General features: G+C 31.0%; 1 protein-coding gene across 13 annotated transcripts in view; it reads left to right on the forward strand.

Annotated features, from left to right (window-relative positions):
- The window catches only part of LOC111057111 (ATP-binding cassette sub-family G member 4), a 53,199-nt gene that overhangs the window by 18,077 nt on the left and 16,415 nt on the right, over positions 1-18,707 (forward strand). For 3 of the 13 annotated variants that reach the window (XM_039428034.1, XM_039428036.1, XM_039428035.1), the window contains exons 2-4: positions 310-440; positions 13,807-13,924; positions 16,769-16,958. In XM_039428034.1, coding sequence (XP_039283968.1) covers positions 310-440; positions 13,807-13,924; positions 16,769-16,958 — 439 coding nt within the window. Of the gene's footprint in view, positions 1-60; positions 441-13,806; positions 13,925-16,768; positions 16,959-18,707 lie in introns of all 13 variants that reach the window. The other 10 variants (XM_039428024.1, XM_039428031.1, XM_039428032.1 and 7 more) reach the window with 5 other exon arrangements.

Genomic DNA, 18,707 nt, shown 5'->3' on the forward strand with positions numbered 1-18,707 from the left:
CTAGTGTGGTGCAGAATAAACAGTTTTATCTCAAAAGTCATGGAATTGATGATGATTCAGAGAAGGTGAATGATGATGATTCAGAGTGAATTGGCCATTGTATAAATGCTATTTAATCAGCAGTTGCCTCTACAAGCGTGGTTTCTTGTGTTGTGTCCAGGTTGACTGTGCTAGCGTGTATTGCTCTCTATGTGCTTGGTTGTCTGGAACTAGTTGTTATTTGCATTGCATTATTTGTTGACATTGTGTGAAAATGAAGATCGATGAAAGTGAGTGCTGTGAGATGAACCAGATTGTTTCTGCTGACAGGAAGGGGTCGGTGAAGGTGAACATCCAGCCATGCCAGCAGGCGCGCACCCTCACCCATCTGCCCAAGCGGCCGCCCGTCGATATCGTCTTCGAGGACCTCACCTACTCCGTCTCCGAGGGCAGGAAGAACAGTGAGTAGGCCTACTCAACTTTCATGTCTATAGTATGATAGTTTAGCTTGAATATTACAAGGTCACCAACAACAGGAATTTGACAATATTGGGACTTTATTGGACAAAAGTCCAATGGAGATGGACATAACCTACATAATATTTGGAAAATTTGAGACAAAATTAGGAAATTGAAGAAGTTTTGGGCAATAGCCTGTTTTTTCTTTTCCGACTATTGTATTGTTTGCTCTATCCAATAAATAAATTGATATTGGGAAAACAACAGGACTTTGTCAAAAACGTCTAGCTTTTCTAGAATTTCTAATTTGTTCATTACTTTATTTGTGATTCATTAACAGCTATTTGTATCAGTCTTTACTGTTTGACAATATTCAACATCCCAACAAAATTAAAATATCCTTCATGAGACGGAGGTAGGACTATAAACTCAACCTCGACAATAGAAACTATAAATCAATAAATACTGCAAAACTAAAACTTAACAAAAATCCATTAAGGGCCGTTTGCACAGTGACAGTTTAAACTAAATGTCATTTTAATCTGAATTAAGTCCGTACCAAGTCTCGTTTGTTGTAATTTGTTTCATTTTGAGTTTAAGCCACCAGCTGATTAAATTCAGTTTAAGCTTTGAATATACAAACGGCCCTAACCATAGCCACCTCTAATACAAGGCCCCGTCCTACGATATTGCAACGTCGCAGTGTAGGCCTAGAATCTAACTAATACACGATTGGTGAAAAAGATCAGCTGTTATTTTTTCACCAATCATGTATTAGATTCTAGGCCTACACTGCGACTTTGGAATATCGTAGGCCGGGGCCTTGTATTAGAGGTGGCTATGCCCTAACTCTAAATGAAAAGGAATAAAACAGCTAAGGGCTGAGCTTTGCACAGTCAAAGCTTAAACTGAATTCAATCACCTGGTGGCTTAAATTCAAAATGAATCAATCACATGATAACAAACGAGACTTTATATGGATTTAAACCAGTTTAAAATCAAACTCGTTAGTTTAAACAGTCACTGTGCAAACGGCACTAAGAAATTATTGTCAAACACTGTTTAAAGTCATCAAACAAACATCAACATGTTATTATTATGTCTGATTAGTTGAATTATTTTGAAAATTCGATAAATGGTTTTCAACTATAATAGTTTCCTACTTGTTTTATTATTAATCATGGAGATGAACCACAACATTAGTCATAATATTTGCTTTATTTATTTCCATTTCATTATATACAAATCATCAGAAAAGGATCAACAGGCCTAGCCCAAAACTTTTCCCTTTCCGAATTTTGAAAGAAGTATGTCTAAACTCTAAAACGTAGGTTATGTCATGTTGCTTCACTTTTTGAATCAAATTTCGAGTCCAGAAATATTTAACTGTATCTTTGAAAAAATTAATATCTACTATTAAACATGTTTTTTTTTAAATAATAATTTTCACATTAATACAAGCATATACCGGTACCTAAATAGATTAACATGGCTGACTAAGGAAGGAAGCATAGCCAGAAGAATAGAGTGTAATTCATTGTAATTGTAATTCATATTTTAATCAATTGAATGTAATTCATAATGTAATTACATTGTATACTCTCTGAGAATAGCTTCCAAAATTTCCCAAAGCTTGAATGTGAGTTTTATTAGTGTTTTTGATCTATCAAGTGTTTTTTTTTGTCATGACATTTCTTTTACAAAATATAATTTTATTTATATGCTATGTTATATAATAAATAAATTAATAAATAGTTAGTCCGTGTTTTATATATTGCTGGTTCAGGTCTAGTGTATGACGGGCTTTCAAAGAACCTGAAAAAACCTGAGTGAATCTTGAAACCCAAAAAATAATTGAGTCATGATATACCTGTAGGGTTTTAGACGAATGATTGAGGTTGAAATATTTGTGTTGTATTTCTCAGTTTCAATCTAGTCGCTTTTTTCATTATGAGCCCCTTAAAATTATTTATAATAATGCCCAATTGAAAAGATTTTGTGTAAAACATTATTTAAATTACAATCCTATCACCCAAAAGGTTTGCACAGAATTTTAATTGTTGCAATCTGAATCCCTCATTTCAGTTTTGGATAAATCATATCGGCAACTTAAATGCACATTTAATAAAATGAGCTTTGCATTGTATGTGGTATTTGCTTATTCTGACTGGGCTAATTTTTCAGTACAGTATCTAAAAATATGAATAGGTATTACGTTTTGTTTAATTCATTCATATTGAACAGCATAAAATGAACTTAGCGGTAACAAAACGCATTGCTTATGAATAATAATATCGATTTTATGGAGCTGCTAAAATGCTGAAAATGAAGTTTGAGCTTTTAGAAAATAATACAGATGTAATTTTTATAAATTTGTACTGAATAATGGACTAATAAAGTTTGCTAAGCAAATAAATCGTTGACTACAAATGGAGGTAGTGAATACCTTTCTTTAATTGAAGTTCATGAACTCCTACAATTGAATGTAGAGAATTCTGTGTACCTCATATTGTCCAATAACAAAGACGTATTTTGAACAATAGCAAGGCTGAAATAATACACAATGATATGACGCTATATACGGTAGGTTAATCTTTATAAATGGATTTGGTGATTTTCATGATATATTTTCATTGAAAATGAATAATGTGAGAGAACACCAATTGCCTTGCCGAATAGTCACGAAAGGTCAAACCTTCATTTTGCTGGATTGTCATGTACTTGGGAAATATACAGTAAAGAGTTTTTGAGATAGATAAACTGTCAGTGAAAGTACTAGAATACAGTTTTCTGAAATCTATGTAATATATGGGGTTTTGTAGCTTTCTTTTCATCAGATCTAATTTCTTTAATCTGTTGTGTAAAGATCTGATATAGTTGTCTTCATTGTCCTGTTAGACAGTGCTTTTATTTTATTCTGCTCACACCTAGACCATCTCACATCTTTTATGTCCTCGTAACACCTGATATTGCTTATTCAAGTGAGCTAGAATCACTTCTCCAAGTGTATAGTAATAGAAAATTGATTTAATTCACTTGACTGAATTAAAAGCAGGATGAGACCAATTCAATCATTATCTCGTATTAGAATCAACAGATGGCTTTAAAACTTTGAAGAATGAGATACTAGATATTAAAATTCCTGTCAAAGTGATAGGAACAATACGATTAGTTGTAATTCACTACAAAAATATTATACTTCATGATACTCGTAAATGTATTGGATTGTAGTCTAACAATTTTCCTCATGATATTCTAATAAATATTATATACTTTTTAATGTTATTTCGTGAATGATTTTCATAAGTAGCTCACTTTGTACTTTTTCCCCTTGGAAATTCTATAATCAGTAAAATCTCCAACTTTTGGAAACTGAAAGTAGAACTTCTGTAATTGAAAATACGATACATTCTAGGTTATTATATTAATTTATCGCTTTATACCTTGTTCAGGTTTGTAACAGCAATGATTCTCAGGAAAGCTTTTTCTCGAACAATACACGAATCGTTATCAATGAACAGTCATAGCCTGATATAGCAGTCACTTTTTATTCATGATTCACGCCGCTTATCTGAATTCTTATTGACTGGTTGATTCAGGTATTCAACTTTGGACAGAGTAGACCTAAACAAAGGAATAATTTTTTACGATATCTTTCAACGAATAATTTACCCCCATTGTTTGAGTAGTGGATAATGTGAATTGAGAATGAGACCAAGCTAAAAGCGTGTATGTGTCTATGTGCTAAGCTTGTGTCTGTTCGTGGTATTGTGTCAATAAATCGAGTTCAAAGGTCTATCATGCTCAACTAATTTGAGCTCTGTGTTGATTGCGTATTTCTAAGCATGAGCTTGTGTAAAAGATAATCCAGTTTATCGGATCCAAATAATTCTTATTTTTCCAAACGAATTCACCAAAATTCTTGATAATTTGTCTTTTTTAGAGTCAGGATGGATAGTTCATCATGTTTAGTTAAGCTTGTGTGAGATAATCCTTTTTATCAAATAGTGAACTCAAATAGTTTCTCTTTTTTCAATCGTAGTTCACTAAAATGCTTGATAATGTGTCATGTGAAGATGCTTATCATGTCTTGTTACTTCATAAACGTAATAGCTATTATTTTAGACAATGACGCATCCTTGATAGTTATTATCAATTCTGCCACACTCCTTTTAAGGTCCTTAAATCTACAGATGTATTTCAATGGCCTTGAAATGAGCCTGTCATTATTTTTGGCAAACAATTTCAAACCTGCTTATCATCTAAGATGACAATGTATGATAGTCTGTGATAGAATCATATAGCTCTAACTCTATTCGCTTGTATTTTTTGCAATGTCGAGTTTATTTCTAATATCCATGTTTCCTCAAATTGAAATAATACAAATAATTTTAGTACATTACAGTATTACAGTTTTTTAATGATATGCATTTTCTCAGGAATAGAAGATAAATCAGCATTTCAAAAATACTTAGTCAATCAAAATAAAAGTAATATCTTCAGTAATTTCCATCTGTAGGCCTATTATTTTTTTCAACTCTGAATTATATTTGATGCAACGATTCTGAAGTTCGTCAATATTGACCTTGTAATACAAAAACAATCTTCATGAGGGGGTAAAATTATTGGTATCTTAATAATGTATTTCCTTAGAATTGTGTAGCTTTTCAATCTAATCCACTTCGCAAATTCAATAATAATTATTCATGTAGGCCTAGTCAGTCCCTTGAGTTCGTTATTCTCTTGAATTAGCAATTGACATACTTTTGGAAAATAGTTTCATGAAATTTCTCTCCTAGTACAGGAGTAAATCCTTTGCCAGATTCTGATCCGTGTGTAGCTGTGTACTAACTTACATGACTGTATCTCAAGGGCAGTTTGTCTCAGATTTTCATGATCGTATCAGCAAGGTCGGCACTGTAATTCTAGAAAGATTCAAGTTTAGATTTCTTGGACCATAATATCTCATTTGCTTACTCTTTTTACATCTTATTCTAATATACATGTAGACCTACCCAATATACCTTATTTTCCCGTCTTTGCTTTTTCATATAGATGACTTCAATGTGCTCCTCCATTTGTCCAGTGTATTTAGCTATTCACATACATTTATTATATAGAAAATTTAATATGTTTATACGGCTTTCATTATAATAGTATATCTTTTTTCTCAATTTCATAACTCATTCTTTGATTATCCAAAAATACATTTTCAAATATATTGCCATGAAAGCTTGACCCAACAACTAATTTTGCAAATTGTCTCAAAGTAATACTGGAGCGTCTATTACAATAATTTTATTGTAATATTCTCATTGAGTTAACCTATGTATTCATAGCCCCCTATTTATACTATCATAATATGATTATGATTATTGTAGTCTACATATTCCATCAGCATCTAATGTCAAAATACTTGTCACTGTACATTTCTCCATCAAAAGATGTATAGAGAATTAATTTTGACCAGCTATTGAACTATCAAATTTAATTCAATAATTAGTTCTCTGTGGGACTAAACAAATATAATAATTCTGTAATATAGTATCAGAAGAACAGTATCCTCAATTCTCCATGCTCGCAGTAGTTGATGGAACAACATCTACAGTTATATGTATACAATCAATGCAGCAGTATATGTGTGGGATTTTCTTTGTCACAAAAATTTAATGTCGTGGAAAAATGTATGTACATTCTCACAGCTTCTAAGTTGGCTTGGCTATTAGAAAACACGTGTGCATTGCATTTTTATGTTTTTGACGAGCTTATTGTAAATTGTCATTGTACACTGTAAAATGTCTGGCAATAAGTAATCTTGAATATCGACACAATGTCATTCCCGACTTGAGATTCCAATAATAGGTTAATCCTATAAATAATTGATTTCTTTATCAGGTTACAAGTACATTGTTTTATTACCAGGTCTATCAAGTTTCAAGTTTTCATAATATTTTTAATTTTCTATTTTTATTCCTATGTTATCTTGTAATGTGTTATTTATGTAATGTACAGAAATTTTATTGAATATAGGGGCAAGAGTACTCATAAAATTCGTTTTTATTGTCAAGCTACTTCAACTGTAATAGAGTTATTTCAATTCAAATCAAGTTTAATGTGATTTCTGTTTTAGTGACTGTGCTCAAGATTCCGAAAACGTGTTATGTATGAAGTGCAGTGCTCTGCACTTGAGAAGCCATTAGCTGAATGTCAGCCGCTTCCTTCCAATATTCTAATTTCTTATCGGTGATAACAGTCCAACACAGACATTTCGTCTCCAAACTCTATAAAAAATGGTGTTCTTCTGGTTGCTCATGGAAGTAGGAAATTGTTCACTAATCATTCACAGTGGATAATGAGTTGGTTTCTTAATAATATTTATCATATCTTGATAACAGTGTTTCTAGTAGATCCTCTTTATCAATTCCAAACGAATCTATGATTACAATTATATTATATTCTTCTTTCAGAATTCTGTCAAATAGTTTTATCCTCTTTTTTAAAATGTATGAATTCAGGGCTACTTACTTGTATTTATAAAATAGAATTATAGTACCCTTTAAAATTAATTAAATAATAAAACAAGAATACAATTGTCACAATAATCGCACAAATCACAAAATACAAGAATCACAATATAATTGTCAAATTGTAATTGTATTCTTGGTTTATTATTTTATTAATTTTAAAGGGTACTATAATTCTATTTTATAAATAAAAAAAAGTTTCATCCTCTATTTATTAGGTTAATAAAACATAACCATGAGCAGTATTGCTATTGTAGACGAGTATTACTTATTTAGACTCTCATTATTCCTTCCTTGTCTTGCTCACTAGGGCGTTATCAACTCGCGTGTTCGCGAGCAGTGTCTAGAGCTCCTTAGGAGCTGGCCTTGTCTGAAGAGGAGAGGTCTATCCTCCTCCACAGGCCTCAGTGACGTCAAATACGTGTTCATCGATAAGAAGATGGCAATTAGAGTGGCTGTCGAAATCATTCACTATTGCGATAATCACTGCCGTGATTGTGGCATTGAGATTTCAGCTGCTTGTCGTCCAGATTGAATTGGCAGTGGAGATTAGCAATGTCGTTTATTTTAGAATGCACCTCGATGTTAATTTATTGTTCATTCATCCGAACAAGGCTTTAAATTTTGTGCTGACCTGTAATGTTTTGCATAGGCAATAATTCGTTTGTTCTTCTCATTTTCAAAAAGATGAAGCTCAGAATGACGATGAAATTGGCATTCAATTTCCGAAATCAATTATTGGTCCTGCGATCCTGCGATAAAATAGATTGGAGGAGATATAATAGATTATTGCGTTTGAAAAATGGATGTGTATAGGCTCTTGCCTGTATATAGGCTCTCGATTTTACGTCATTATGTGAATGAATTATTATGATTTGCATCTGCATCAACCTTGCGTTTCAGCAAAGAGAATTGAATAGAATATAAAAAATATGGTATCAATTCCATATTTTTGATACAATAAACAATCGCTCTGTGCAGGAGGTTCAGTAGCTCCTATTATCGTTGTGCACTATGAATACAAATTTTCTCAATCACAATGTTAGACACGTTTTAATAATCTGTAAGTTGTAACTAGGTATTCTTATTAGACAATGCCCATTTATTTGAAATTACAGAACGTGCTTTCTTTGAAAATAATTTATTTCAAGGCGACAAAAGAAGCAAAATTGCTCATGTCTTTCAAATTTTTTTCACTTTAAGTTTGACAAAAACTGGCGAAAATATTTCAAATATAATTTTTAATTCTATCGTAATTTGTACAATTTAATTTTATGTTTTCCATGGTTCCTTTTTATAAGATCAAGATTTCATTCACAATAAAGCTCATAACTTTCATACTTTTAACATGTCATTCTAAAATATATTGGTTTTGTTACTATAGGAATATCTTAATGTGGTGTTTGAGGGTAATTATTATTCAATTAACTATTAATACCATTGTCATTTAATGAGACTTCCCAAGGTTTATCAACTTGAGGCAAGCCAGGAATAAATATCGTTGATATGGAAACTAATATCCTTGATCTGTGGGGGGAAACTGACTAATACAATGAGTTTCCTCTTCCATGATCAGTAATCCTACACTATTGCCATTTGTAGGCTGTTGGAACTAGAAGCTCCGACATAGCAACTGTTTAATTATAAAAACTTGCACCTGACCACTTTTCTAGCTTCTCACCAAGTCAATCGATAAATCTGTTCAATTTCCGCTAAAATGAGTGTTTGTTTTAGAGTTTAAGATTGTTTATAATAATCAATAATATTATTTGGAAGAGTATGGTCGTGGGTAGCAAATCAATTTTCATTTTAAAGATTTAGTTTGAAATTTTAGTATGAAAACAGCAAAAATAATTTATGAGTATTAGCCTATATTATTATGTTGATTTTAAATATTAAGATTGATAATTTTTTTTATAAATTAATAATAATTTGTTAGCTAATCATTAATGACATGTGATATATCTCTCATACAGTACATAAATCGAGAGAATGGAAAATGCAATTCTGTTATATCTAGAAAATTTTGCCTATTTAATTCTGGAACGAATCAAGTTTCCTTTCTAGAATTAAGTTCCAAAAGCACTATGCTTAGAACACACGTGATTATATTGTTCAATAATTTCTAGCTATATATTATTATGCAACTGAAAATTCTTTTTTTATACGTTTATACACACTAGTAAATAATGAAATTATGTTGCTTTCTATGGCTGATCTCGGATTATATCATGCGATTTCACAAGCTTCTATTATATTTAAGAAAGGGTACTTATTTCGACCAGTCAAGATTCACATTACTAGTAATCTTAGTGACTGCTTGGACAATTTTACAAACCAGGAACTGTTTTTTTCTTGATCAACTCCGTCCTTCTATTATATCATACTTGCATGCAAGCCTAGAGTCTGATGTTTCACTTTGTACCATAATGTTACCATAATGTAATGTTTACCATATTATTACTTCTAGTTGGAAATTGATTAGTCTGAAGCAAGTACCTAGAATACACCTATTCTTTACGTTGGTCTGAAGTGCAATACACCTGCTGGTTTTTATCAAAAGCTATTTTGTTGGCCCATAACTTCCATGACTTGTAGTAAAAATTTATTTTTTGAAATTTGTGGGAAGTAGGGTTCAAACGGTTCCAGTTTACTACAATAAAAAAATTTTAGAATAATAAGAACAGGTCAATTATCATTTGTATAGTAAAACTATATTTCTGTAAAAAAATTTTATATAAATCGGACACGATATTTCTCTAGATATTTTTCTTTCCATGTGAATCGGGCACGATATTTATCTAAATATTTTTATTTTCATATAAATTGAGCGTTTCTAAATGGGTTCTTAGCAGTTTCTTAGCTAGTACAATCTTCCCTTTAGCAAAAAAGCTTTCTAAGCATTTCCTCCACTTTCTCAGCATGAACGTTTATCAAATTAATTGATAAGTACTGTGATAATTATTCTGTAATTCTCTTCTACTTCCAGATCTCATTTTGTAAAATATGTAGAGATTATCATCGAATATATAATTTCATTCTCACAAACTATATTTTCCTTATTGGCTATTAATTCCTATTTCATTATTACTTTTGTCTTCCCTTGGGCCACTAGTTATAATCATCTGAGGTTTTCAATCTGAATTTGATTTAGATTCAAGTAGCTTTTAAGGCTAATTTATCTTGGAAAGTAAATAATGTATCACAATTATTATCCATTTATTATGAAATTTTTATCACTAGGAAACCAATGACGTTTCACTGTCGATCATTATAAGTGTGATTAATAAGTTTGCTGTCTTGTCCCACTTGAACAGTATGCAAGTAGCACATTATGTAAAAGACTTGGTCTCCAGCTCGGCCACTTGGAACGCCAGCCTATGATATGCTAATATTTTTTCACAAATATTGCATAAGCATTAGCATTCTTGAATCTTAACATGTTCGCCTTTGTGAATGCGACATTTAATATGTTTCACTCAGCCCGTCCTCGTCGGCTCATCAAACAATCACTTTGTCCTCTGCCTCATATTTCCGCATTTCTTGTATTTTCTGCGTTAATTATTTTTGTTTTCACAACTAATATCCAATTGTAAATGAAAGATATTTCTAATTCAGGAAAATATTTCCACTACAATACTGAAATTATAATTGATTATAACAGTTTAATTGAATCGACATAAAGTTTTATGGGCATTACTAATTCGCCATATTTTTCCTCCTAATTGGTTTTTTCTAATCTCTTTGATACTCTCCTCTGGCTTTGTTTCCTTTCTCGTTTTATATATCCTCCTCTTCCTTGTGTTAATAAAACACTTCCTCTTCCACCAACACTATTCTCAAATATTTGAATAGAATGGATACGTCTATATAAATTATTATAAAAATTGTTGTGGAAAATTACAAATATTAAGTATTTTATGCCTCGCATTATATGATGAATCCATCCATGCTATGAATTTTACGTAACTTGGCGAGGAGATCACCGTATTGGATATTTTCTCATGTAGGTTCACTCTTGAAATTTGATTTAAATGTTAAAAAATTTAGATACTCTGATAAATCTATCAGAAGCCACAGTAGATTCTGAGAATCAACCTGTAGCAATATCTTCAGGTTTTGTTCTTTCTTCACAAAATAGATCAATAAATCTCTTCTTTTCTGTTAAGCTAATATGTTATTTGTATACTATTCGTATCATAATATTGACAACTTTACTTGGACAAGAACTACTTCTCAGTTAAGAGTGTGATGTATTGCGATATAAGTAGTTAAGAAGTAGATTGGTATGTTAGTTCTGGACAGGACTTGCTTAACCGGTTTCGTCAGTGGTATAAAGCATCATTAATGTTTCTTTTCATGATTTTTTCTCAAAACATTAACATCAGCTAAATAACTTGGTTTTCCACCTTAGAAGTCTTTTCCACACAATTTTTTATGTGAGTGTGTGTGAATAAGAAGATACAGTAATCAAATCACAATTCGAATTGAAAATTAATTTTGTGTCTCAAGCAAACTACTTTTCTGTAAATTGTGTGATTCTTAATCATTGAATAAATAAATTCCTAATATAAGGAAGTCAGACTAAACAAAGTCTCTTAAATCATGACATCTTTCAATGGAAAACGCTTGATTATTTGCGGCGTTTATTTTGAAAGGATGATTCAATAAAATAGTTGCTTGTTGTCGCAAATTTCTTTGGTTCACCCACTTGTAATACATGTACACAAGTCTTCATAGGATTTTTTTTGAGAAGTAGTGGATGTGATATTAGATTTTTAGTGAGATTCATCTTTGTCGAGATTTGTGCAATAAATTCAAACTGAATACACATATTCGCTATAAATAGAAATAAAAATCTCAGTACCCTTTTTTTGAATTCTAATTAGTAAATCTATTTAGCCTACTTCATATCACTTGAAAATGGCATGAATGTTGAAACATGTTGTGATAAAATAATTCAAAAAAAGGGTACTGAGATTTTTATTTCTATTCATATTACAAGTAGCCCTATACAGAAAAGAGACCTATTTGCTATATTTGGCTTGTTGGACTTCTTGAATTTTGGCTAAAACTTCAACAAGGATGATTTTGTAGTCCAAATTCTGGAACAAACATTAATAATGTTTGTAACATTAATTCAACAACCATAACTCTGGAACATTTACCTAACTTAACCTTAACCTGCTCCAATTAGATCGCCGATGGGTCGAATTGTTCTACACTTTGATTTGTTCAACATCACTATCCAGGTTTTAACAAATCAGCGACCATATTATATTATATTACCCCTATTAAAGTAGTACATTTACATCCAATTATACACATTCTGTTCCTCAATTGATTACGGTACCATATACGGTTACATATAATTTTTATTAATTGAATACAGTAGAATAGAATAAATTTCATTTCACTTGCTCAAAATACAATACAATATGAATATATAATATATATCTTTGCATTATACAACATTTTTACAAAACATTAAAAAAAAACTAGCATATGATTATGTTTATAAATAATAATGCTGTAAATTTTAAATTTGACAAGAATTTTTGTCATGACGAAATGAACATAAAAAACATCTCGAAAATACAAATATATTATATCAATTGACATTACACAATGAAAACATAATGGATTATATGCATATTGATGCAAGTGGAATAAATACTAGCTTGCAAATTGTCAATAATAAACTTATATCATTAGTGATATCATTCCATATAAAATATTATCTGATAGCTGATCATACACTTAACTACCTTGAACAATGGTTACGTGTCTTGCATGTCAGTTGGAGAGAACTGACGCGAGAGAAAGAGAGAGAATCAGCTTGTTCTGTTTCCTGTCTGAATGTATATGTGGAAATCCAAAAACCGGCAATTGCTAACAAATGGTCGTTCTAATGTCAGTAGATCCTGTTGTTGGTGTTTTATCAGTGGGGATTTCTTGGCCAGTAAGGACCTTGTAGCTAGTGAAGATCTATTATTTCCTTGTCCAAACTGGAAGTAGGCTTATGGACTTTAATGTGATAATGAATTTATTATCATCAAAAAATCTGAAGATGGAATTGTAAATGTATTTACAGCATCTATGATATGTATTAATGAAAATAATATATTCGAATAAAGTTTATAAGTAATATATTCCACAGGATATATTGCAAATATTTTAATAAGTTGATTGTTGGAAGATTTTAGAATCTGAATGATGATAATTCAACTGAATCTTTATCATCCATTGTTTTATGGAATTCATCGGAGGAGGGATGAGTGTGGACTATTTCCTGGAATATTATTGGAACTATCATGCCAGAGTGTTTGAACTTTAATCAATTGTATAAAACGAGAGTTTAAGAGGTTTAAAATCAGCTATATTTGATATAAAAATACCTACGGTACATTTACACATTATATATTTATTGAACGTTTTATGAACGTTCTCATAAAATCAACCATTGTAGTAGGGTATTTGTTAGTTTTATTCAATTATACTGTAGTGCTATACTTGACAAATCCTACTTTTATCCCATTTCTAAAAAATATAAAAACTCAATTTATGACAGGAAAAAATATCTAAATCGTAGTATTTCCTCATAAATAAGGATTATCTCTTCTATTATTCAACATCTGTAACATACTAAATTATTAAAATAGCTTATTCTTCAATTATTACATTGTGTGTTACATCAACTGTGAGTCGAAATAAAAGTAGCTGATGCTAAACTTTCCTTCAATGCTGATTCAGAAACCACAGATATCCGTGAAATTTCAAGTTCATCAATATTGATTAATACTACTTTAATGGTCTTATTCATATTTTTGTTCGTTTTTTCCAGAAACAAAGAAGATCTTGAAATCTGTAAGCGGCAGACTTTACTCTGGCGAACTTACTGCCATTATGGGGCCCTCAGGGGCCGGAAAGTCAACTTTGCTCAACATTTTGACTGGTTACAAGTAAGTTGAATTGCAAACAACAGCTCACAATCATGTGTTAATCTGTACAATCATTTTTATATTTAATCTAAGAATGATAAAAGGTGTTGTATCTCTAGTAAATCATAGTTATATCTATGATGAATTATTCATCATGAATAATTTAAAACACAGTAAAGTATCTTTTAAAAATATTGATCAGTTAGTATCAAGTTATTTAATATACATAAACATTGTCATTATCGCTTAGATAAGTTGAGATTCATGCGCCTGCTACTGCCATTGGAAAGGTGACCGCTTGGGGCTTGGGCCAACTCCTCTGATCATGATTCATGAGTTGTGAAATCGCTTCCCGGTGGTTCGGAACCCACCTAAAACTGTAGTTCCATTCATCTCTCATTATCATTGGCCTAATTACCCACGCACAAGCCTAGTAGAGCTCATGTGGGCATCATCCTCAGCAAAAAAGATAAATGTATAAGAGATAAATATAAAAAATTATGTATTTCCACATTATAAATAATATAAGCTATTTGAAACACCTAATAAATCTTTATTGAACACAGTCATAAAGATATGACCGTGGGGGAAATATAACATGTTTATTCTACAAAATTGGTTATTCTTATCACTATTGATACCATAGTATATGGTAGATATTCATTATTTTGGTAAGGGCTACTCGTATTTATGTGAAAATTAAAAAATCAAAGTACCCTTTTTCAACTTCATTTTATTACTCACATGTTTCGAAATATTAATGCCATTTTCTCACTGAGTAAAATAAAATTGAAAAAAGGTTCTTTGATTTTTATTTTTACATAAATACAAGTAGCCCTCACCAAATTAGTGAATATTTACCATATACTATGGTATCAATAGTGATAAGAATAACTATTTTTGTAGAATAAATATGGTATATTTCCCCCACGGTCTTATCTACATGTCTGTGTTCAACAAAGATTTATTAGGTGTTTCAAATTGCGTTTATTATTTATAATGTGGAAGTTTTCTGATATTTTCCAATACTAACATAACAAATGGTTAATTAGTGTAATTAATGACAAATTGTCCCTGTTAAATACTTTTAATTAGAATGTTAAAGTTGCTATTAATATCAATTATTATTAAATTTTGGACTTGGTTACCTTGTACCAGTTTATTCAATCAGTGGCCATTTTCAAATCTGTTTTCTGAAATGATGCAAACTAATATAATTCTACATATCTTAGAGAAACTAATTTACTAATGAAGTATACAAGCATATTATCTATCCGTTTCTTTGAAACTCGGGTTATCATTCTAGTGCGAAAAAACAACGCTGATGTCTCAACCATTATCCAATTAAATCAAGTAACTATCTGTTGGGAGTATGTAATTTCAAAACCGGTTCCTCTGCTTGTTAATTTCATTTCTCATCCTTCGAACAATTATAATTATTATTTGCACTTTTTTCATTGAGTCATGTCTGGGTGATATTTTATGTCTGCGGAGTGAATTGACACTTTCTGTTATGATAGCTAGCTCAACTTTGAAAAGAAGTTCAAGTATGTAATGTATTATTTCCCATTCCACTCTATTAGGAGGTGGAGTCTTGCAATAAACAATGATTGAAAGCTGTAATCAATTTGAAGGTGAATTTGTTCTATGTACATCTCGATAGACATCTGTCTTCCCCCTCAATCAACTTAGTCTATATAAAAATTTCAACTTTAATGTCTTCTTCCACAAATTACGGCTATGTTAGAATCGTAATGCTATGGCAAAATCAGCTATCAAGTTACGAAGCTAATTTTAAATATTGTATAGCCAACAATAAAAATAACCCAATGTAAATTATATAGTAAGATGTATTACACAAAATAATAATAATGTTATAATCTATAATAAATTGTTTTAAATATCAATAACGGAAAATCCGTTGACAGATTTTGATTATGAAGAACACTTTAAAAGTTAATTAATCCTCAACTAAAAGCTGGATATATGATCTATTCAACCATTCAGAATTACACAACTTACAGAAAAGTACTACAGGCTTGCGCCCAAAACGGTTCCAATTCTAATTTTTACAACAGTCCAAATGATTGAATGCACTATGGGGGCGGTGGGACTCTCGTCTAGTATTTAGATTTATATTTGCTTTTCAGCCACCACTGTGATAATTTGAAGTGTCATGGTTTTAATTAAGATTTTGTATCGCAATCATAATTTGTAGTATATCACTCTCCTTGCTCAATAAACTACAACTGTAAGGTACTCAAACAACGACTTGCAGTTGTACTGTACTCAATTGTAGAAATTAACATTCTAAATTCAATTTTTCTCTGATTATTCGATCTAAGAATCAGTTATACTGGTATATACAATTTTGTTCGATGACTCCATTCTGAATTAAATGTTTATCTCATGTTCAGTGTTAGCTCAATTTTTAAGAACTCTCATGAATAGGCAAATTGAATGACGCTACCTATTTATTGTCAAGAATGTGAATCTCTAAAACAATAATTTATATCCACATTGAATTTTCTTGATGCTCAAAAAAAATTTTCATTGAATTTTCTTTATTAACTCAAGAGCACTCAAGATTGATGTGATTTTGTTATATTGAAATTATATCTCATTGATGTGTTTTTGTGATGAAGTACTCCGTATTCAATCGAATGTTCCTGATTCTATAACTTGAAAAATTAAATCCTATCACTTTCTTAAAAATATCACATTGAATATGTAATGAAGCAGAGATACTGTGTCGGGATAACTTTATTGTTCTGCATGAATGCTTGTTATACAATCAATAGACAAATTTGTTTATCTTTATACTAAATTCAGTTAGTTGGACTCTAATGTTTGTTCCTCCGGCAGGACTTCGGGAATGAAGGGTTCAATCAGAATCAACGGAGAAGAAAGAAATTTGAGCCAATTTGCAAAATTGTCGGCCTACATCATGCAAGACAACCAACTTCACGGCAACCTCTATGTTGAAGAAGCAATGCATGTCGCCGCCAATCTCAAATTGGGCAACGAACATAGCAAAGAGGAAAAATTGGATGTGGTAAGTGTCATTCGTAATTATTGCTACAATCTGACGGAATACACCAAATAGGCTGATAAATTAATGATAACCACAAATATTGTCTTTAATGTATAACTACTGAACTCGCCAATGAATTGTTTTATTGTTCTTTGAAATCCGCAACTTATAATTATACAGAGTTGGTGAAAATTATGGAAACAGCTCCCAAATACTATTACCTCCAATGTACCTAGAATGTATTCTAGGTACATTGATTAGCTCTTATGAATAGATTGAACATTTCAGAAATTGCATGCAATCAATAAACCAGCTGACTTTTAATGATAAATTACAACAAATTGATCTCTTAAAATTGATATTCAATTCTACTTTGTTATATCCTGAAAAAGGACAAAGGAGTGAGTTAATTTCGTTATCCAACGAACTTGATCTGTAAATGTTCAAAATTTCAAGCTGATTGATCAAATAAACAAAAGTTATTCTAGAACATACAATAGAAAAAATATACGGTACATACACACAATATGATTCAAGATATTTGTAGATCTACACCTACTTAGAACTACGTGTGTGTTTTAATCAACCGTAAGGCTCAACTCACACTTAGGCGACTCAGGTCGAGAAGAGACTCGACTCTAGTCGAGAGGATGTGTTTTCAAATGGTGACGTCACGGAGACTAAAATCGACTGGTCTGAGTATCACCATTTGAAAACACATGCTCTCGACTAGAGTCGAGTCTCTTCTCGACCTGAGTCGCCTAAGTGTGAGTTGAGCCTACATCTTAGAATCATCAATTCCATGAAATTGAATTTCCCTTCACTAATTTATTTTCAGTTTGGAATTCAATTACCTGTTCACTGAAATTAATTCTGTAATTGACTAGATTTTATAAATTTAATTTCTATAAATAATATTAATATCAAGTACCTAATATTTTGCTGTATTTTATAATATTTCATTTTATTCCTTTTACAGTCTTCAATTAGAAGAAAATGGGTATGACTTGACTAATTATTTTCCCAGTAATGCACTTTTAACTCAACAGTTGATTTTATTGTTGTTTTTGCTATTCACTTACATTCAAACATAAATAGACTCATTTGTGTTGTTTTATTTACTCGTTTGTAACATTAAGTTTTGCTGTATAAATGCTCAGGCTTTTTGGCAACATTTTGCGCAACATTTTCAGTGTTTCAGCACTCATTCTTTTCATATGCAATGATGTCATTAGATATGGAATTTACATTCTAGATTTCCAGCTCTGATAAAATATCCATCACCCGACACGAGTTGTCTACTTATTCAATCAATTCGTATATATATATATATATATATATATATATATATATATATATATTATATATATATATATTTGCAATTTGAAATTTATATATTGCAAATAATTGTATCCATTTCTTCTTTGAAGTAATAAACAATTGCTGATTGGAAAATTTCACTTTTGATATCGGCATAATACAAATTATCCTAATTATAATTCGAGAGTTTCATGAAGACAATGTAATTTTGTATAGTAGGGTAATATCAAGCTATACACTTCACGTTCATCTCTCTCTTCCCCCTTTCTATTCATCTACCTCTTTATGTCATATAGTGCTCGATTGATGAATAAATGAAATTTCATTTGTACCAATTCCAAATTATCTATTTTTACTGTCTTTTTTTATACAACAGTCCAAATTTTGTATAAAACATGTATAGGGAAAACTAGGTTATGTGTCACTTTAGCATTTTCAAATTACAATTTC

This window comes from Nilaparvata lugens, chromosome 5 (assembly GCF_014356525.2).
Source record: "Nilaparvata lugens isolate BPH chromosome 5, ASM1435652v1, whole genome shotgun sequence".
In the NCBI taxonomy this organism is placed as follows: Eukaryota; Metazoa; Arthropoda; class Insecta; order Hemiptera; family Delphacidae; genus Nilaparvata; species Nilaparvata lugens.